We start from the raw sequence: 22,944 nt of genomic DNA, 5'->3' as shown, positions 1-22,944 counted from the left end.
GATGCTGGGAAAGATTGAAGGCAAAAGGAGAAGGGGGCAGCAGTGGATGAGATGGCTAGATGGCATCACTGACTCAATGGACATGAAATCGAACAAGCTCCGGGAGATAGTGAAAGACAGAGGAGCCTGGCGTGCTGCAGCCGATGGGATTGCAAAGAGTCAGACACGGCTTAATGACTGAAGCACAACAACGACAGTGCAGTTAAAGACTCAATAACTGAACACTCACAGGCCTGTACTCTTCCTGGGTGTTTGAGATCATTGGTAGAATCAGGCATAGTTGTAACATCTCAAAAGAAAAGATAGTACAGTTGTGTACAAATAAATACAACTCAACTTTCAGTATATATTAATGAAAATAAGCAATGGTACAATAGAGTGAATAGATCAGATACCACTTGGATTTGATTTTGGACTGTAGTGTTTATTGCAATTTACTTTGCGTCCCTTGGGTACACATCACTTCCAGTTTAGGAGAGGGAGGTCACAACCATCTTGGTTGGCAGTGAATTCAAGAACAGAAGAGAGGTCCCAAATTTCTTTACACCAATTTATGTTGTTCGAATTCATTCAGCTCATACATACTTCATTGGTATTTATCCAAGTGCAGTGCAAAGTTAATGATTTAGTAGACAAAATTATTCATTTTATATGTTAAAGTCTTGGTAAGTAAGAGCTACAGTGATGACATAACAGAGATAAACTGCTGAATGGGAAACAACTGTGGTCAGAGCATTCACCTGGGAGATGGTGATGAAGTGCTTTCTTAAATTGTGAGTATAGCAATAATTTAAAGCTGCTTGAGAGCTGTGGAACTTGAGGGCAGAGCAGGGAGAAGTAACTGGTTACAAAAGCATTTCTAAACAGTGGACCGTTGTTTGGGTTACTCAGTGGTTGGCCCCTGAAGGGTTCAAGAACAGGAATGGCTGTCATCAAATTTACGCGGAAAGAGACCGCTCTGGACGGCCTTGGGATAGGGCCGAGCAGTCAGGTACCAGACTGAGGAGGTCAGTTAGGGCCAGGCTGTTGTAATAACTAAGAGGCATCTCAGTCTTACTAAGCCTAACACTGGTATCTTGATATCACTATTGTCCCCTGTCCCTTGCCCATCTCACACACACACCTGCTCCTCTGTCTGCACAGGAAGCAAGTGAACTTTAAAGCCCCCCAATTTGCTCTACTGTCTTGCCCTCCCACCCCAGCCTGTGTGTGCACATGTGTGTTTTCATGTGTGCATGTGTGTTTATGTGTGTACATGAGGTGTGAGGACTGAGGGGAAAAGTCATGATGGGCACCTACTGATGATTTGGCCTGAAGAAGAGAAAAAGTATCAGTTTCAGAGAATAGTAGGACATGTATTTTAAAGCCAGACTCTTTATAGGTTCAGTCAGTCGCTCAGTCGCTCAGTTGTGTCCGACTCTTTGCAACCCCATGAATCGCAGCACGCCAGGCCTCCCTGTCCATCGCCAACTCCCGGAGTTCACTCAGATTCATGTCCATCAAGTCTGTGATGCCATCCAGCCGTCTCATCCTCTGTCGTCCCCTTCTCCTCCTGCCCCCAATACCTCCCAGCATCAAGGTCTTTTCCAATGAGTCAACTCTTCGCATGAGGTGGCCAAAGTACTGGAGTTTCAGCTTTAGCATCATTCCTTCCAAAGAAATCCCAGGGTTGCTCTCCTTCAGAATGGACTGGTTGGATCTCCTTGCAGTCCAAGTCTGTTGGAATATCTGTGAAGACAAAGAGTAATAATATAGGGAAAATCCCAAATTACTCTGTGGTCAGCATTTAGATAAGTAAATGGAACAAGTTAAAGTTAATGCAACCATTATGAAAGGTATTTCATAATAAAAAATTACAGATGTTTCTGTCTCAATAGGAGGATGATTTCAATATTTCTCCCCACATAGCAATTTGCCTTGCTTGGTACTTTCTTTTATAATTTTTGTTAGTTTTTTGCATAGTATTTTTATGTAGGTATTCATGAAAGTTGTCCTCACTATATATATATATATATATATATATATATATATATATATATATACATACATATATACATATATATATATATATATATAAATTCATCAGTGTAACCCACTGAGAAAGATTGGAATTAACATGTATTATAAGTGGACTCTAGTCATCTGTATATTTCAGATAAATCAATTCAAGTATCAAAAATATGTTGTGTTCTTATATTATTTGCTCGATTGTTTTTAGACCTCTTGTTTGTTTAAAAGCAAAGACTTTTTTTTAGAGTCGTTAGGTGATAAAAATAAGTCTCTTATTGACACATTCATTCAGCAGATGTTTACCTGTAAGGTACCTATTTTCCCTTGTAGCGCAGAGTGTTTCGTCTGCTCAGCCCTGGTGGTGTATTTCCTCTGTGAGTGGTCTTTCCCAAGCCTTCCCCACTCTGGTGCTGTGTTGCTCTCTGTGTGTGGTCTTCAAGCTCTTCTTCCTCAGAGTTTGGTTTCTGTCAGATTACACTCTTCCTTACTAGTGTTGAAATCCTGACTGTGTCCTGCCAGTGAGAAGCCTCACTGGAGTCCATTTCTCAACCTGGTATACCTGAAAAAAAGAAAAATGTTTTAAACAAGTCCAGTGTTTTAGTGTAATAAAACAGGGGTAAAAGCATCCTCAGTTTCCTGTCTTTCACTGGCATTTACCCTTAAGACACTGCTTCCAGGACTTGTGAGAACACTGTTTTCTGACCTAACCCTAACCCCTGAGTCCTGCCAGTGATCCTCTCTGCCCTGAAGAAGTCATGGGAGCAGCTGCCTTGTTCCGTTTTCTTACTGGTCAAAACGGGAGATTAGTATATTCCTTACCTATTTCATAGCGTTATTGGCTCAGGTACGAGAACATCAATAGATTTAGAAAGGCCTTGGAAAGTTAGTGTTGGGACAGCGCTGTGATGACAGTGGCCGCCTTTATTGCGCAGGTAATAACCGGGCCCTGCGCTGTAGGCTTTCTGTGTCTCTCTCTCAGTGTTTGCAGTGTTCTAGACAATAGCTGATACCGTCTCCATTTTAAAAGGAGGGTTTTCATGAGAAAGATAAGTGTAGATAAGGCAATTGAGGGTTTCTAAGGGAAGGAACACTGCCTGTGGCTGGGATTCAGGAAACACTTCCTTGACAACATAGAAGTTTCGACTGAGTCTCAACAGGGTTTATGAAAAACTGTTGTCCCACTGTCACAGGATAGCCTTTTTGTGTTCCCCTCCATGTAATTGCAAAATTGGTCATTTGTAAAACCAGTATCTTGCCGTGCTCGGACTGAAACTTGCATTGAATGCATAACTGGTCTTGGATTGTCCAGGCTCTGTCTCCCGGCGAGGAAGGGGAGGTTACCCTGCTTCCTTTCTCCAAAGAAAGCTGACCTCGGCTTCCCCGCTGGCCTGTGGGAGGAGCTTCACAGCCCTGCCCCGCCAGCCCCACTTGCAGCCAAGACCTGTTAGTCAGGAAGTGTCCAGTGGTAATGGTCAGATCAGGGTTCATATTTATTAGGTATTGTCAGGAGTTCTCATAAAAATCTTCAAAGAAACTGCAGTCAGTAGCAGTGTGACTCAGAATTACAGGTATTTCTACTGTAATACTATTTACGTGTCTCTGTAGTGTCTGGCCTTCTGTAAAATCTGTCAGGGACTGTAGAGTTGGAGGCAGACCACTGAAAACCTAAGTCACTTTGTGATCAGCTGCACATAACAGTGACTGGCAACCGGAGGGAGAACGGTGCTGCCTGGGCAGGCGCTGGCCCTTGAACTCCAGTGGAGCAGTGGGTACTGGAGAGCGCAGGCTTCAGAGCCCTGGGCAGCAGCCTCTGCCAGCAGCAGAGGATGGTGTTGGGGGTGAGCCCTGAGTGCGTGTACAGGTTTTAATAATTCCTGAAATATGTCCAGAAATGTTCCTGTGGCTAGCCCTAACCCTAGGGCTTTTCTCTTTGCTGCTCTTGACTCCTCCCACTGCTCTGCTGCCCAGCTCAGGCAAAAAATGTGTGCACCACAATGACCCCACATATGCTGACTTCTCTTCCTGTTCGCTTGCTGAGGGTTGACTTCCTTTTACTTGGAGACTCCTGTAGTGGCAGAGCCGAGTCCCTTCCTAGGCAATGCTGTTTTTTATGGTGTGTTTTTACTCCCTGCAGGGACCAGTGCAGCCTAGCATTGTGCTTATTTGCGTACCTCCCCCTCCTCAGGGTAGACACATACCTTAGAAATCCTCATTCCCTGTTGTGCTGAAATCCTCGTTCCCTGTTGTGCTCTGGGGAGGTGCTGTGACCTTACTTCATACGTGAACGCTTGCTGTTGGCACTCAGAGGAGAGTATGGAACAGTTTGGGGAAGAGGGGAAAATGAAGGAGAAAAGTGAAAGGGTTTTTTTGTTTGTTTGTTTTTAGAAATGAAAATGAAATTAAACTGTATATCCACAGCCTTGGCCCCGTTAAAGCCTTTCGTTAACTGGTTAGCTAAAGTGGCAATGAAACTTGTATTAATATCTGTTATTAACAAGACACGTGCCAGACACTTAGGTTTTATCTAATTTAATGCATTTACTTTTTAATTAAAAAGCAGAGAGTAATAAAAGTAATAGTCACTAACTAGGATTAACAGCACATTAATCTTTTGTCTCTTCCACTTCACATATTTTTATAACAATACAGCAGATAAGTTTGAAGTCTCCTGGCTTCCCTTCCTGAGGCAAACTCCTTTCTCGCATGATGCAGCGGTTATCACAAGTTTTCTGTGTGTTTCACTAGTCCATATTTCTGTAACTGTCTGACATTTGTGTCTGTAATGATATTTTATTGGTCTTTGTGTTTGAGAGAAATAACATTAGGGTGTTAGCCTGCCCACAGCTTGTTTAGCCCTTTTATTTACTGAGGTCTCTCCGAGCTGATAGACACAGATCAGGTCCACAGCAGGTAGCTGCTGTGGAGTCTCCGCTGTCCACCCCCTCAGCTCACCCACTGGCCACCGATTGATACTGGGTTGGTTTCCGGCTCTTACAAACAACACTGAGTTGTGCGGCCCTGTCTCGATCTCTGGGAGCATGTGACAGAGTCCTTGGGTGCATATCTGGGATTTCTGCTATGTGGTTACAGGCTATGCACACCGTCAACTTTATTTATCTTACTTAATTCTTAAAAATATTAATCAAAGCAGGCGGCATGATCCTCATGTTACATATGAGAAAAATGAGGTGTTGAAATGCTGTGTAGCTGGGCCAACTCAATAAGAGAGCCAGTGATTGAATCCAGATCAAATTCCATCCACTTTAGTCTCGAGCCCTAACTCCCATTATTCCACAGAAATCCACAACTGTTAATCTGTATGATTGTTATAGTATTTGCAGCTGGTCAGTCATACTGCATCGTTTGCAAGTAGGCAATCAGAGCAGGTAATGAAGTGGAGGGGCGTGTGAGATAGGGGGACCCCGGTCACGTTTGCAAGTAGGCAATCAGAGCAGGTAATGAAGTGGAGGGGTGTGTGAGACAGGGGGACCCCGATCACGTTCCCTTTGTTGTTGTTTTTGAAAGGGTTTAAGTTTTAGAGTAAAAACATGCTTTATGAAATGATGGGTTTACCTTTGTTCATCTCCTTCCAGGTATAAAATCTGGTGTCTTAACTGTGAAGATTCTAGAGCTGCATGAGGAGTGCACTGTCCACGTCGCCACGTGTAGGCAGCTGTCAGAGCTACAGGCTGACGGCCCTTCTCAGGGTGGGGCCGCGGAGGCCAGCCTGAAGGTTCTCTTCACCAAGGAGACTGCCCGCTGTCTCAGGGGGCGTCCACAGGATGTTGTCCACATCTATCCTCCCTGGTGAGTGCAGTCACCCAACTGTGAGTGTGTCTCAAAAGACTTTGTTATCAGGAACTTTTTCATCACTTTATTATATGGTGATGCCAGGGGAAGGGAGCCAGGATTCGACATAGGTTTTATGTAACAGAAGCTCTGAACTGCCTCTCATGGCTTGTTTGTACTTCTGGCAACAGAGTTTCGATAATTTGGTGGAGGAGGAGGTCCACATCAAGATTTCTGCTTAAGGGCTATGTTTTTATAAAATCTGGCTGTTTCTGTTTTTATTTTTCTTAGAAATGTAATTTTAGTAACGATGATTATGTAAACAGTAGGATAATACACACTAATTTAATGCTTCCTTGCTAATTTTGCTGGAGGGGTAAAAATCATAAAGTAAGATGAAATAGGGGTTTGATCTTCCAGGGCGTAAGTGGTCACTAGTGGCTCAGAAATTATTTTTGAGGATACCATGTTTGTTTTCTTCTGCATAGGATATTAATTTTTACCACAAAAAGGAGAGGGAAAGTGTGCACAGACTTGTTTTAAGGGTTATTGAGTTTTAACTGTCTGTTCATCTGGCCGCTCCAGGTTCTGGCTGTGGCAGGACCTTCAGTCTTCACTGTGTCACATGGGGTCCTTAGGTGGCATGTGGTATCTAGTTCCCTGACTAGGGATCAAACACGAGCACCCTGCACTGGGAGTGTGGAGTCTTGACAACTGAACTGACTACCAGCGAAGTCCCTCAGGGATATTGATTTTATTGGCAGGTTTTTTTTTTTTTAAATTATCTATTTAGTTTTGACTGCTGAGTCTTCAGTGCTTTGTGTGGGCTTTCTCCAGTTGCAGAGAGCGAAGGCTGCTCTCTGCTTGTGGTTCACGGACTCACTGCGGTGGCTTCTCTTGTGCGTGGCTCAGGAGCACATAGGCTTCAGCACCTGTGGCTCACAGGTTCAGTTACTCAGCAGCTTGTGGGATCTTCCTGGCCAAGGGATTGAACTGGGATCCCCTGCATTTCAGGGCGGATTCCTAACCACTTGACCACCAGGGAAGCACCCCTACTGGCATTTTTAAAATTTCATTCATCAGTAAATTCTTAGATTTGAATTCAGCTGGCTCAAATGGTAAAGAATCTGCCTGCAATGCCAGAGACCTAGGTTCGATCCGTGGGTGGGGAAGACCCCCTTGAGAAGGGAATGGCAACCCACTCCGATATTCTTGCCTGGAGAATTCCATGGACAGAAGAACCTCGTGGGCTACAGTCCATAGGGTCACAAAGAGTCAGACACGACTGAGTGACTAACATTGTCATTGTCATTGTAAAGATCTTTAAGTTTAACTTCTTCCCCAGAGGAGGGGTCTTTTCATTGTGTCTGTAGTGAGTGAGCATTAGTCTCTAAATAAATTCTTCTAAACAGGCTGAGGATATCACAGGTAACTTTCATTATTTTATCTAAATTTTTAATACATTTTAAAATTGACCAATATAATACACATATAGAAACATATACAGGTTACAAGTTTATATTTCATTAAGTTATCACAAGGTAAATACATAATTGCTGATTTGCATGGCAGGGATAATCTGCTGTGCTTTTCCATAAAATGACTGAAGATAAATGATAATAAATACTCCATTTTGAACTAGACTGTTTCTACATGTTTTTCTCTTTAACATAAAACATGATTATAACTGTGTGGCTCAGAGGCTTCAGCTTCACACAGTGATTCTGAAAATTCTGTGAAGAATTAGGAAGTAACCTTGGTGAGTATTTTAGGTAACAGAGCATTGAGTTCAACACTGCTTATTGAGGTGACACAGTTAGGGTAAGCTAAGTGAAGTCCTAGGGATAAAGTGTCCTGTGGATTTGTTCTGAAAGAGGAAGACTTACTGAGGTCAGAGGATACTGCCCTTTTTCTGTCTTGAGCAAGATTGATTTCTTTCAGAGAAGCTACACATCAGTCATTTTGATCCAGCAACACAGTCAGCTCCTGGCAGAGGCACAAGTGCTGTGAAGGCCTGTTAGAAACATTATGGTTCCAGCACTAAGCCTTTGGTTAAATATTATACATTAATGAATGAATGGAATGCTTCATGTCAAATGCAGCCTCCCAGTTGGCCCACAAGTACTCTTTATCATAAAACTAAAGATTGGAAAAGCAAAAAGAAAAGTTTCCTTGTTTAAAAGTGTGTCTGCTTTCTGGCCGTGGTCTTCCAGAGGTGGGCTGTTAGTGAGCACAGGGCACGGCCCCTGAGCTCCTGGGTGGAGAAAGTGCGGCCAGTGTTGCTGCCCGGCTCTCCTGGTGTGTCTCCCTCTTGGAACACTCCATGTAGCACATGAGTTCTGTCAGATAAACAGACACATCGTGACCTGTCAGATTAAAGCACATCCATGAACCCAGGAAATATCTCATAATTCAGTATAGATTTATTCTTAATTGAAAGGTCTTGGAAACAATCATGCTTTCTGCCTTCTGGGAGTTCAGATCATGGAAGCATAACATGCCTTATCCACACACGTTCTAGCTAGAATGATGAAGTTTTTCCTAATTTTTTGAAGTTGTTTTTTCTTTTATTATTTTTAACATAATGATAATCTGTGAAAAAAAAGACAAAAGCCAGAATAGATAGTGGGTGACTTTTGCATGGTCTTGTTCTCAAAATGACAGTGGCTTATTGTGGTCACTGAGAGTCCACACACACACACACCACCCCCCTGCCTTCGTAGGTATGGTTCTTTCTTACTGGAGGGTTTTTCATAACCCCAGGTCCACGTGACAAAACTTGCACCTCTCCTGCCCCTTCTCTGTCTGCTTTCCTTGCCTCATCTTCCCAACTCAAGACGCGCTTGGTTGCTCGGTCTTACACGCCACATAGTGCCTTCCATGTGCCTCTATTACAAGACGTCTGGTAGAAATCACTTCAGTCACACTTCTGTCTGACCCTCCATGGTGAGCTTCTTGAGGGCAGAGCACATGTGATTGGTGGTAGAAGTGGAAGTTGGCTTTGCAAGACCATGTGACCATAGTGAAGTAAAAGCGTTAGCTGCTCAGACACGTCCGACTCTTTGCGACCCCATGGACTGTTGCCCACCAGACTCCAGTCTCCTCTGCCCATGGATCCGTGTTTTCTCAGAAGATCTTGAGATTAGATAACCAGCTCATTTTTGAGGAATTGAAATGGTAGTGGGAATATGTGTACTAGTATTTGTAGTTGTGAAAGCACTGGGTTATTAGATCTTCCTAGCCTAGCTAACATGAAAATGCTTGGGAAGTTTTCCCTCTCTTTCCACAAGCTTACAGGACAGGTAGTGTTCACTGAATAGCAGTGCTCTCCTGATCAGTCAGCACCAAGCAGACAGGAACAGTACTCCTGCACAAGCAGGATCCTTGGGTCTCCAGCTGTTTTCACAGGAGCCATACTCTCACTCAGCCCAGCACGGCGACACTGTAGGGACTCCATCACCATCCTTTAATGGCTGGAGAAAAGTGACCAGGAGGAAAAAAATCAGACTAGTCTGGTTGATGATTGGGAAATAGATGTATGTTTGACCATAAATCTTAAGCATATTATGGAGTTTTTTTGTTATTTTTTAATAGTATCAGGCTTTTTTTTAAAAAACCTTTTGGAACATTCATGGATATTTTGAGGAAGTTTGAAAATAATGTTGAAAATGAACATATGTTAATTAATAGCTTACTCAGTAATTATGCTCAGTAAAAATGCCATCCTTAGCTGTTTTAGGAATGTAATCTTGAAAGAATAATCCAAAGACTAGAATAGTGGGAACGCCAATACGTAAGGGATTTCTCTAACCCCAGTCACAGCATTACCCTCTCAGTGGTTCTGAATGCTGAACCACTTTCTCATTGGGCTGAAGGTCAGCTCTTACCTTCTACAATGTCTGTGAACAGATCAGCTTATCATTTTGCATCCTTTTTTCCTTCAGAGAAGACGGTAATGTAAAAACAGTTCTGACTCCATTCCCTTTCCAAAGTTGGCCTCGGACCCTTTTCTTTTTTCTGGTAACAGAAAACAGAAATGCCTGTTTGATTTTACCTGCATCTAGAATCCTAACGATTTTAGAAATAATTGATTTAAGAACTATAACTCTAGTCCAATACAGAATTAACTTGTTACCTGCTCTCTTTTGTGGGATGTCTGTAGAATTTGTCATTTCCATACTATAGATGAGGGAACGGAATTAATACAGTTTAAGTGTAGCTGTTTGATGCAGGCAGTTGGGTCGGCCTCTGACTGGGTCATAACATTCAAAATTCTTGACTCTCACATCTGCTTGTGTTGTGTCTATCACCATTTTTACTAACAGTGTCATGGACACGTAGTTATTTAAGTTACTTCGGATCTGTGGAGAAGCAACTTCATGTTCTGGAAGTGGATGATTCATAGATGCTCTTCAGGTCCTGAGGAAGTTGCCATGGAGAGTGGGAGACTGTTGGGAGACTGCTGGGAAGCTGTGGTATTGTTCTCCTGTGATGCTGCCCTGCGTATAGAGACAGCTGGGTTGGCGTTGTCTTTACCTGAAGCCCCTACGTTAGGGAAAGCTGTTGAGGAAGGTGGACTGGTGGTCCGGCAACGGCATATGGGTGCAGTTTGCTATTCTCCTCATACCCTGCCAAGTATTCCGGAAACATACTCTGAGTAGAACGTACTCATGCAGGATAGTATATTTTGTTGTCTCACTTTGTTTTGATTTTTACTCTTTTCCTACCTTTCATGTAGGAATCAAACCAGCTTTCAAGGAATAGATTTGTGCTTATTAGATGGCTGTTTCATGATTCTTCTTGTTTTCAGTTGCTAAGTTGTGTGCGAGTCTTTGTGACCTCATGAACTGCAGCACGCCAGGTTTCCCTGTCCTTCACTATCTTCCAGAGTTTGCTCAAATTCATGCCGTCGGGTCAATGATGCCATCTAACCATCTCATCGTTTGTCGTCTCCTTCTCCTTCTGCCCTCAATCTTTCCCAGCCTCAGGGTCTTTTCCAGTGAGTTGGCTAACACAGTTATTTCCAGCCACTGCCCTCTGTCACGTCAGCCCATCTGAAAACCAGACCTGACTTTTTCTCTTCAGATTACTTGTCATGCAGACTTTCCTATGAGGCCGTAAGTGAGGGCTGAGGTAAGGATGGCTGGTGTGGCAGAAGCAGGTAAAACAAGAGTACAAGCTTCCTGTTTGTGGAACTTAGTTTCAGATGGTCTTCACCCTCAGTATGCTGCATACACCACTTTCACTTGCAGACATGGTATTCCTGGACGTGTCCATCCCTAATACTAGTTGAATCAGACAGTGCCCAGTTCATGATACGTCCATGGCTATCTCATGTCCCTTGTCAAGGCTGCAGGGTTATCTAACATAGTCAGATGTCCTGTCACCACTGGGAGCCAGCAGCAAGCCAGGGTTTCCTGTCAAAAGGAAACCAGTTATTTATTGACTAAAACATATCTTAGCCCCCAGACCTTTGGCCCTTCTGCTCTTCTGTTTTGGCTCCAAGTGTCTCAGTCAGCTGTAGGCATTTCCATTGGTCACTGAGACCAGGTCAGAGAGCCTTGTTGTATCCTGGCCCATATGGAGTACGTTCTCTCACCTCGCTGAAAGCTGAGCCTTTTAGGTCACTCAGGAGACAGAGAAGAACACAGGAGGGTGGAATGAGAGATACCGAATCAAGGAATAGATTTGTGCCTGTTTTTTGGTGGTAGCAGATGAAGAGTGCAACATTTTTTCTCTTTGGAGGAAATACCTTAACATGCTTCCACATCATAGCACCTTTGGAAATTTTGCGCAGGGCACAAAATTTACTCTGAATTCTTCTAGTATTTATCTTCTGTCCAGTGGTACATGCTTGTATTGCTAGGGTGTCCTAGGCTACCTTTTATTTCCTGTTAACAAATTCTATCTGTATGATGCCCTCTCGTTCTGTGAAACAGTGAGATGATGAGGTTCCTGTAGGCTGAGCTATGGCGAGAACTGGAGTTTACATCGTGTAATGTCAGCAAGATGGAAGTAGCCTGCTCTCGGCCAGGTAAAAGCAAGTAGCTTTCTGTTTTCTCTGCTGTTTGGGATAGAGAAACACACCTGCACATACACATTCAGCTCTGAGATCAGTAGCTGCCAAGCAGGATAGGTAGTGTGCTGATTCTCTCCAGCAGAACAGCTCGATCTGCCTGGTAAAATCTGTGGTAACTGCTGTCATCTTCAAAGCTGTCTGTCTTCTATGGAGGCCTGATGCCACACAGGAGGGGAGAGAGGAATCCGCAGCATGCTTCTCTCAGTCTCTGAGGTCATCCTTCAGAAGATGCGGTATCTCTTTCATTGTTGTTTGCAGTGCAGAGAAACTTTGGATTTCTTTTCAGCTCATTGCATCACAGCAGTTCTCATTATATGAATCAAGGTGCAGATGTGAAAGTTCTTCCTGTTTCTGAGTATATGTTCCATCCACAAACTCAGGATCTGGGCAGATAATCATAAGACAGACTTCATTTGTGTTTGTCACTCATGGAACCTTCAGCTTGACCACTAGAGCACAGGGGATTGAGTCCTCGAGGATCAGCGTTACATCAGGGACAGGGACCCGTAGGTCCCGAAAGGGCTAGCTTTCTCTTTCTCCAGTACACAGCTGTCCCCAAAAATAACACTTTGGGAAGGAGTAGAAGGAAGAATTAACTGACAGGCTTGGGATACCAGTGAAGAGTTCTTTCCTGAAGGACCAGCTGCTCTCCGAATCAGGGGCTCTGGGACTGCTGCTTACTCAGGCTGGGACCCAGAGGATACTCCTGGACCTTACGGTGCTTGACCAGGCAGGGCCTCTGTCAGTTACCCTAGAGGTTATATGGGAGTTTCTTTAGATTCTCAGCTCTTCCACAAATCTCTCAGTAGCCATCCTCCACCAAGTATTCCTGTACCTCAGGGCGTATTAAATAACTTAGGTCCTCTGGATCCTGATGTGTGCTCTGCCTGACTGCTTCTGGGCACTTGGCTCCACTTTTCCTTACCTCATGGGAATCCGGGAGCCTATTTCAAGGGCAGCCTCTGCCACACTGACCTTCTCTGTGGCTCCCTGAGGGGTCAGGTTGAGAGGCGGGTGGCCGTGACACACGACAGCTGTCTCTCAGTCTTCGTGTTCCTTTCTGTATTTTCCTGTCACATTGCTAGCATCCAGATATTCTGATTTCTGTTCTGGGCTGTGCAGGAGGCAGAAAGTTTGAGTTGGGGCTTTGATTTAGGGCTTTTATAGGATAGTTCTAATTAAAGACAGACACTTTGGCAACTGTGATGAATCCCCAGTTTCATCCCTGAAATGCATTTTGTAGTGATATATTACAATACCTAATAGACAGAAGCTAATCAAGGAACTTCTGTGAGTACTTTCATGTCTGTTTTCTTATTTCCTCTTCAGATAACCTTGTGGTATAAATAGAACTAGATTCTTACAGATGAGGAAACAGGTTTAGGAAAGGTAATTACTTTTCTGGAGGCAGAACTAGGACTAGAACCTGAATCCCTTGACTTCCTACCTTGTGCTGTCTCTTTTCAGCACACACCTAGTGGTTCACACAGTGTGGCGCACATGTCTGTATCCAGAAACTACAGTTCACAGTTGTGTTAGATACTGGTTGCCCCTAATTACAGCATATATTTAAGAATATATTTGCAAGTAAGTTAACAAACACACTTGACAGAAACCTAGGAAGTTACAAATGAAAATTGTATGTAAAAAGAGTATGTGCATGTTTGTATTTTCTTTGTAATATTCACACCTTCAGTTTCTATCTCTATGCAGTAATTCTCTCCAGAGAAAATACATCTGCTGCTGCTGCTAAGTCACTTCAGTCGTGTCCGACTCTGTGCAACCCCAGAGACAGCAGCCCACCAGGCTCCCCCTTCCCTGGGATTCTCCAGGCAAGAGCACTGGAGTGGGTTGCCATTTCCTTCTCCAATGCATGAAAGTGAAAAGTGAAAGTGAAGTCACTCAGTTGTGTCTGACCCTCAGCGACCCCATGGACTGCAGCCTACCAGGTTCCTCCGTCCATGGGATTTTCCAGGCAAGAGTACTGGAGTGGGGTGCCACTGCCTTCTCCAATTTCTAAATGCATCCACTGCTTGCTTTAGAAGTCCCTGAATGGGACTTCCATCTCTTCCTTAAGAGGATTTGGAGACAGGTTGTGGGGTTGTTTAATTGAGGAAGTTCTGCAGGTTGAAACCCAGCCTATTTTGTTGTCCATCTTACCTGATCTGCATAGTAATGGCTAAGCCTAAGATCAGTCTGTTGATCATTGTTGCTAAATCATTTTCTGTATTTTTTTTTCTCCCAAGAAACATAAAATTTTTGAAGATTAGTGTTACATATACTTTATAAATTCGCTCAGTGCCCTACCATCTTAACTGTTCGTTTAGAGCATCACATGAAGGCGTTCTTAATGAGATTTAGTGCAGGCCTCTGCTGTTATCTCACTGGAGGGTTTGCTGGAGGCTGGCTTTCCCGACAGCCCTGACCACAGAGCGTTGGAATGCGGGGCTGACGTCACAGCCGCTCCTGGGAATGTTCTGCATTCCTCTTCCTGGCAGTGGTCAGGTGGCTTCCAGCAAGAATGAAGGATAACAGCTTCCAAAGAAGAAAAAGAAAGAGGAGGAAGAGAACAGTTTATAATCAAACTATTGTGGGGGAGGCACTTTTATTCTGAGCCAAAATTGAAATTAGAACCAGATGTCTAACATTCTGATGCTGCACGAATGTTAAATGCATTTATTAATGACTGTAATAGCTGAGTTATTTGGCTTCTTATTGAACTTAAGTTTTGAAACTCTCTTTAAGAATTCTGGAAAAACAACTTCTTGTAGTTGATATTTTATCTGCAGAAGCACCTTTTTGAGTGTAAAGCGGGGGAACGGCACACTGAGGCCCAGGTGCTGTGGTTAATGAACAGGCTGTGTAAAATCTGTTAATCTTCGGAAACATGACTTCTGAAACATGAAGTCTCTGTAATGTGTTAATGTAGTAACTTCAATCCATTAATTAGGGGAGAGGTATATTCTATTAAGATATATGCTACAGAAGTTTTTTTTCCTGAAAATATTTGCATTAACGTTGTTGTTTCTGAATATTATGTTACTGGCCAAGCCAGGTATTCAAAACAAAACATAGCAGACCCTTAATATAATAAACACAGATTTCCCAAAAGTCGTTCAACTCTGTAGTAGTGTGTGCAGCAGAAAATTGGACAGTAACCAAGTTCAAACTTAATTTGTGTTTTCCTGTCTTCTAGGCACACTTTGTTCACATTGATTGTCCTGGCTTAGCATATCACAATTTGTGTGTGTTAAAGTAAAAATGTTCTTTCTTTCTTTTTAAACAATGCCTTTCAGTAGATTCTCTTATTTCTGTGTCATAACAGTTACATTAAAACAGTTCTTCAGTTTAGGTGAACTATGTTTGAATACTTCCTGTTACATATTGAAATGGAAAGTTGGCATCCTGTTGTAGGTCATGTCTCTGGTAAGGAATTTCCAGAAATGTGGAGAAGTGCTGACTCATGGTGTACAGTGGACTGATCCCACTGCAGTAAGTCATGAGGGGATTTTCTGAGCTCCTTGTTGAAGCAAGCAAAATATGCCTGGGTACTGTGCTATTTTATTTTTAGATGTAGCAGTGGGGGTGGAAGAGAGGCTGTTGGTTGGACTATTAGCCTTGCTAATAGCTGTAAAGTTCTAGGGTTAGGTATGTGTATAAATGTGTGTTTTTCTACAGGCTATTATTAGAATTTGGAAACCAGATTGTTTTTGTTGTAGTCACCTACCGTTGTTCTCTCTGAATGTTGCCCCCCACAGGAACCCCATGCCCTCAGGCTGGGATGGTGTCTGGCTATGGGCTCTATGAAATGTCAGTGATGGTGGTGCTTGCACTGAGGGGGTTGGTCCAGAAAGAGGTGTTGAATTCTTTGTATTTATAATTGGAAGTTTCTGAAACTAATAGTAATGATTTAAAACTTCAAATATTAGCGGGCAGAAGTTAGCAGAAAAACTAGAATTTGTTGCGTTAAATGTGCCTGGCTCTGTCCTGAATATTTTATGTGTGTTAAATTGTCTAAATCTGTTACTGGTTGAAATTTATTTTTCATTCATTTGGTATGGAGATGTCTGCTAAATTTGATGGAGAGGAGCTATCTATAACAAAAATTCACCTCTAAATGCATATCTAATCTCATCTAATGCAAAGTATATCCATCCATCAATTCCACAAACACTCGCCGAGTAACTGTTCTGTTCCAGGCCGGTGCTGCTTGGTACTGGGCTCTGGGCGCTGAGTGCTGGGTGATAGGTGCTGTGGAAGATGCGCTCTTAGTTCCTCTCTGAGGGCAGCGGTGCTGCATGGAGGGCCAGAGCAGGAAGCACATGTTCCTGGTTTGTGCAGCATTCTGTTATGGCTATTGTGGTAGAATTCTGTAGTTACAGTGAGGCACAAAGAAGGGATGTACTTAGATCTGTGCTAGATTCTGTCGGATTGCGCTATGCTTAGTCGCTCTTTGCAACCCCATGAAAGTTAGCCCACCAGGCTCCTCCTCTGCTCATTGGATTTTCCAGGCAAGAATCCTGGAGTGGGTTGCCTCTTTTAATATGATTCTGAGGATGTCAAACTTGATGGCTGAAAGTAATTTGAGTAGGCAGTGCTGAAAAAAAACAGGCTTATAAGGTAGATGAGGGAAGTACCCCAGTATATGTGACAGTTACTCAGGACTGCTTCAGAGGAAATTTAAGAAATTTAAATGATAACTTCCTTACGTCAAGTCATTTCCTTACGTACACACGTACATCTCACAAAAGAGCATGACAGTCGCCTCGTGTGTCTGCGTCTACCCTTCTCACACACTCCTAAAGAGACTGAATGGCTCTTTGTTAACACTCATCATGGAATCATAGAGCATGTTGTAAAACTGTTTCCTGTTGTGTGAAGGCTGACAGAAGGAAGAGTAGGTGTCCTTCTGGTGCGGCGAGCCCCTGCCACTGGGGAGGCACGTGGAACTCCGCAGCTGGCCTGCAGGCCGAAGCCCCACTGAGCACTTGTTCCGGGAGCTCCTGTCATGTCCCCCGACCACCTCTAGTGTCCCCTTCTGCTGAGCTGTGCCAAGGGAGCCATTGACCTGTTCTGAGAGGTGATTGTGAGGAATTATTAACAGAAAGATACTCATATTTCAGAATGCAAAAATAGTTCTCTTCCTTTTCCAAATGTGTGTTCGCTAATTACATGGCAGAGAAGATCCTTGCCGACCTCTGGTAGGTGTTTTGCTTGAGAACTGGGTGAGCACCTGCAGGGCATAGCCAATAGCCCTGAGGCTGGAGGTGATGCAGAGGCACCTAGGGCCTCACACCATCCACACGGGATTCTCCAGTAATCTACGAAGCCCAGGAGTGTCTAGAAATTTAACATATTTGTTGACTGAATAAGTGACGTTTCTGTACTTTGAGACAAAACTACATTCTGTGCTTTGTAAACTCTCATTATGTATACACATAATCCATGAATACTTTAAAAAAACTGTAGCAAATACACATCACATAACAAAATCATTTTAATATTTTTGTATGTATTCAGTGGTATTAAGTATATTTGTAACATGTTGCAAGCATCACCAGTGTACAGAGCTTTTCCATCATCTCAGACAGAAATTGTACTCATTTAATAATAATTCCCCACCTCTTTCCCCAACCGCCCCCCCGCAGCTCCTGGTATCCTCTGTTGTACCTCCCATCTCTATAAACTTGCTTATTCTAGGTAACTCGTATAAGTGGAATTACACAGTATTTGTCCTTTTGTGTGACTTCTCTCACCTAGCTTAATATCCTCAAAGTCCATGACACTCTATGGATGGACCACATTTGATTTATTCATTCATTTGTTAACAGACACTGGAGTTGTTTCTACCTTTCATTTATTGTGGAAAATGCTGCTGTGAACATCAATTTACAAATACCTGTTTTAGTTCCTGCTTTCAGTTCTTTTGAGCATATATCTAGGAGTGAAAATAATAGAGCATATGTTCATTCTCTGTTTAACTTTTTGAGGAACTCATAGTTTTCCACAGTGGCCCAGCCATTGCACATTCCCAGCAGCAGTGGGTTCCAGTTTCTCGACATCCTCACCAATACTTGATATTTTCCTTTTTAAAAAATAGCGATTCTAATGGGTGTGGTGTGGTATTTCATCCTGGTTTTGGTTTGCGTTTCCATCATGACTAGTGATATTGAGCACATGATACACTTTGAAATTCCAAAATAACCCAGAAAACAATTAAAAGTCTCCAAGAAGATGAAGAGTTCCTCATCGGACCATTTTCACTCCAACTGTGGCCTCTCCAGCCCACAAACGCAGTTTCTTGTTATAATTTGCATCTGTGACTGAAGGCTGGGACCACTGTTCTCAGGGCTCAGGGAAGTAGAAAAAGTTCTTTTCAAGTCAGGTAACCCTTCAACATGGAGAAGGCAATGGCACCCCACTTCAGTACTCTTGCCTGGAAAATCACATGGGCAGAGGAACCTGGTAGGCTGCAGTCCATGGGGTCATGAAGAGTTGGACACAACTGTGCGACTTCACTTTCACTTTTCATGCATTGGAGAAGGAAATGGCAACCCACTCCAATGTTCTTGCCTGGAGAATCCCAGGGAAGGGGGAGCCTGGTGGGCTGCTGTCTGTGGGGTCGCACAGAGTCGGACACGACTGATGCATTAGCAGCAGCAGCAGCAACCCTTCAACAACATGTTTTTTTGCTGTGTTTGTGTTAGATTCATTATGTATGAAAAATGATTATGTTCACTTACACTTACTATTTTCTTAGAAAACCAAGCTTTTAATCTAAAACTATGTGCATGTGTTTGCTCAGTTGTGTCTGTGACTGCATGGACTATAGCCTGCCAGGCTCCTCTGTCCATGGAATTTCCCAGGCAAGAACACTGGAGTGGCCATTTCCTCCTCCAGGAGAACCTTCTGACCCAGGGATCGAACCTACATCTCTTGGTTTCCTGGATTGGCAGGTGGATTCTTTACCAGCTGCGCCGCTTGGGAAGTCAGTCTAAAGCTATATGTAGGCATTAGGTAATTGGAAAAGAAAGGGTCTAGACCGTGAGGGCATGTGAAAATGAGGAAATCAATAAAATGTTTAATTCTGTACTAGTAATTTAATGATTTCATTATTTACATTTATTGCCTAAATATGTTTATATTTAATGCTTTAATATATTTTGGTATATAATATGAGATAGGGATCAATTTTAATGTTTTCCAGATAATTTTATCAGCTTCACTTCCTAAATAATTTTCCATCACTGACTCTAAATATTTCTCTTATTACTTATTATATTCCTGTTTCCTAGGATTTATTTCTTTGCTCTATGTTCTGTTCTGTTGTGTTGATAGTCAGTAAACCTTGATATAAATCAGTGCCTTGCTTCTGTGTGTGTATGAATAATTTATAGATAAATACACTTGATCGGGGGACAAAATCATTAAAAATTTTAAAACAATGTGTGTGATCAGTTTCAAAGACAACAGCCCACCCAGTCCATGAACACATCTGGCAGGTTTTTAAATTCTTGTCTTGCCCTTGGATTTGACTGTTGTTCATTCAGTCAGCACAGACTCATCCCATCTTCAGGCAGGGTTGTTACTTCAGGGCCACCCGACTTCACTACAGATGCACAGCCCACGCTTGGATGTCAACAATGGAGGGTACTTTGCTTGACTCACTTTTCTTTGTTGCTCAGTTTTCTTGACAAACTCTACAAAGGAATTTTAGAGCAATATGCTTCTCATAACAGAGGGAGATGACTTTTTTTAAAAAAGTACTTTATTGATCAGCTAGGTCTTTAAGGATCCCCTAAGTTCCTTAATTGCAAGAAGATCAAACCAGTCAGTCCTAAAAGAAATCAAGCCTGAATGTTTATTGTAAGGACTGATGCTGAATCTGAAGCTCCATTATTTTGGCCACCTGATGCAAAGAGCCAACTCACTGGAAAAGACCCTAATGCTGGGAAAGATTGAGGGCAGGTGGAGAAGGGAACAGAGGGCAAGATGGTTGGATGGCATCACTGACTCAACAGACATGAATCTGAGCAAATGCCAGGAGATGGTGAAGGACAGGGAAGACAGGGAAGACTGGCATGCTACAGTCCATGGGGTCGCAAAGAGTTGGACATGACTGAGTAATTGAACAACAACAAAGCTTGCTAATGATCAGTTTGACATTGGCCCCAAGGAGGTCACCTGTTCTGGTCACCTTTTTACTTCATGTTAACATTGGCACAGCTTTAAAAAAGTTTTTATTGAAGTGTAGTTAGGAATAAAACATAGCCATCCTATATTTTATTTGGTAAATCTGACAACTGTTTACCTTAAGCTGAATTATACATAATATATTTTAAGAGTTGTGTTACTTTCTGCTGTAGAGCAAAATGAGTCATTTATATATATATATATGTATATATATATATATATATATATATATATGTATATATTTATCTAGTCTTTTTAAGATTCTTTTCCCATGTAGGTCATTACGGAGTATTGAGTAGAGTTCCCTGTGCTACACAGTAGGTCCTTGTTAGTTATCTCTTTGACATATAGTAGTGTGTTTGTGTCAGTCCCAGCCTCCTAATTTATCCCTCCTCCGCTTCCCCTTTGTTAACCGTAAGTTTGAAACTGGCACACATTCTGAGTGTTTGTTTGACATGAATGAAACAAAACTTAAATTGTTGAATTTTGTGCTTGTATCAAGCAAACTGAAGAATGGTTTGTTCATTTTAGAGCTTGACTTGAGAATCTTTGTTCCCTGCATTTTCTCCTCTCAGTCCCCGGGGGGTGATTCCCACCTCTCCTGGTCTGCCCTGTGACCACCCAAGACAGCACGCAGCTGATGGCATAAACGTTCTTGTTCTTTTGAGAAGAAGCTCACCATATGTAATGTTTCATGGATGTTACTTCTGTTCATCCTTAACGCAAGTATAAGAGAAGCATAACTGTCTGAAATTTTCAGATGGGGAGACTGAAGTCAGGGAGATGAGGTCATTCGCTGCATGTCCACCACTCTTGAGGCTTGCAGAGCCATGTGCAGGGCAGGTCAGCCCCTAGAAAGGAGTTCTGGTTACCTGGCTTCAGAAAGAAGCCCCATCTTTGTCTTAGACTTGCTCTATTATGGAGCACGTGGAGGGCAAGAGATGTCAAGTTTTCCTGAGTTTTTGGTAGTCTGTTGAAATGGCCTTGAGAAATTTAAACCAACTGGCTGAGGCTCACAGAGTTTGGTAGGGACCTTTTCCTGATGTGCTCTGTGACTTCCGTATTACTGTGGTCATGGCCTTTCCCAGACTTTGCTCTTTCAGAGAAAAGGATATGGGTAGCATTTTGAGATTGCCTCTTGGATCCCAGTCCTACCCCAGTAGAGAGGCTCCTCAGAGTGGGCCTCAGGTCAGAGGCAGAGTGGGTGGGACCCAGCGGAGGGCTCCAGGCGCATGTTGAGGGTGACCTCATTCACTCTTACTGTGGATGTTTGATTAAGTTGCTTTGATGAATAAATAGTAGTAACTGTCTTCCTCTCCTTACTACTTTCTCCTCAAGAGCAAATGATTAAAGCCAGAAATTTCTGTCTTGGGTATTATGGAATGTATATTGGTATAAATGAAGGAAATGTGGAAAAGGTGAGGAGGATTTTAGAAGAAATACCCAGATGTTTTTGTTGTCCTAATAGAGGGTCGATCCATTTTGTATTTGAAAGCATTTCAGGTGGGTTTTGTAGATGCATTTCAGTTAGTTTTAGGGTAGCGGTTCATGTTAATGAAGGATGCTGCTAGCTCTTAGATGTGTGTGAGCAGTAGAGAAATGACTTTAGCCCTGAGAGGATCACGCTGTCCCCCCTGCTTATTGCTCTGGTAAGCATGTGGCTTTGACTGGCTGTGTGGCTCTGTGACATGTCACTGTATGTACCCACACATGTTCCCTCGCGTTCTCTCTTTCTCCAAACTTGTGGGGAAAACAACCATTGTAAAATTCGTTTATTTTCCCTGTTTGGTTGTCAGTGGCAGAAAAAGCTGATGAAGGCTTGGTCAGAGCCAGCGTGGAAAGGCAAGGGCCTGTGAGCTCAGAGGCCCGGCTCAGGGGTTTCCAGCTTCCAGAGTGGCCTTGGGCTGACTGGTCTCCTCTCCAAGTTTGTAGGACTGACTGGGCTGCAGGTGTGTTCATGTCAGAAATCACAAAATACCACTGTGTTGTATGCACCATATTCTATTGTTTTCCTTTTTTGAAAAGACCATTAAAAGTAGAAATTATTTGTAGAATTTTAAAACCTGGTTTTAAAATCCAAGTTTATATTATTATTTTTTAATGCTAAAAAGTATTTTATTTTCTGGATGTCGTTGTTTTTGGATAGTTTTTTTCTTCTTCTTCTTCTTCCAGGTAGTAATATTCTGAGAAAGGTCTTTATTATGTATTATTAGTGAAATCTACTATAATCCAATAATGTTTCTGCCACATTGTTTTAAAAGCAACATTTAAGATAAGGAATTTTTTAAGTTTTAAGGCAATTTTTTCTTTCACAACTTGAACTTGGCTACTAGTTTGGTGTATATTCACCTAAGTTCTATTTTATGAGCTTCCTGGTGCTTTATTGAACTCCTGTTTCTCTGACCCTGACCAAATCAGTAAGGTGGAGGCGTTGCATACAGATGGACTTTGGTGAGATTGTGACTGCAAATGGTAATTGCGTGGCCTGAAAATCTGGCTTGGGAGTCTAAGCTTTGATGACGGTGCTTTAGGGGAGAGCCCTGCTGTGTGACACAGAGACTTGGAGCTGTGGCTATGACACTTGAGCTGTTTCTCCCCTTAGTTGAGCCACCAGCCTCAGGGTTGTCCGCTGAGCGCTGTTGTCCTTGACCTTCCCCTAACTCCTGAACCTCTCATGTCTGACTCTTTATGACCCCATGGACTGCAGCACGCCAGGCTTCTCTGTCCTTCACCATCTCTCAGAGCCTGCTCAAACTCATGTCCTGTGAGTTGGTGATGCTGTCTGGCCATCTCATCCTTTCTCCCCCTGCCCTCAGTCTTTCCCAGCTGGATCCCTGGTGTGCAGCAGATTGCACCCAGCTTTGCCACTCTTT

The 22,944-nt window shown here is 42.9% G+C and overlaps 1 protein-coding gene and 1 long non-coding RNA gene across 9 annotated transcripts in view; one reads left to right on the top strand and one right to left on the bottom strand.

The window, feature by feature from the left end:
* The window catches only part of SPIDR (scaffold protein involved in DNA repair), a 285,222-nt gene that overhangs the window by 131,220 nt on the left and 131,058 nt on the right, over positions 1-22,944 (top strand). For all 8 annotated transcript variants that reach the window (XM_060393383.1, XM_060393381.1, XM_012183635.5 and 5 more), the window contains one exon: positions 5,604-5,817. In XM_060393383.1, coding sequence (XP_060249366.1) covers positions 5,604-5,817 — 214 coding nt within the window. The remainder of the gene's footprint in view (positions 1-5,603; positions 5,818-22,944) is intronic.
* On the bottom strand, positions 404-4,900 carry LOC132657165 (uncharacterized). The gene is made up of 3 exons (XR_009594939.1): positions 4,209-4,900; positions 2,314-2,569; positions 404-1,728 (listed from the first exon to the last, which is right to left on the bottom strand). It is a non-coding gene; the product is annotated as an uncharacterized LOC132657165 (long non-coding RNA).

The sequence above is a fragment of the Ovis aries genome, chromosome 9 (assembly GCF_016772045.2).
Source record: "Ovis aries strain OAR_USU_Benz2616 breed Rambouillet chromosome 9, ARS-UI_Ramb_v3.0, whole genome shotgun sequence".
NCBI lineage: Eukaryota > Metazoa > Chordata > Mammalia > Artiodactyla > Bovidae > Ovis > Ovis aries.
This window is presented reverse-complemented; position numbering and strand designations above follow the sequence as displayed.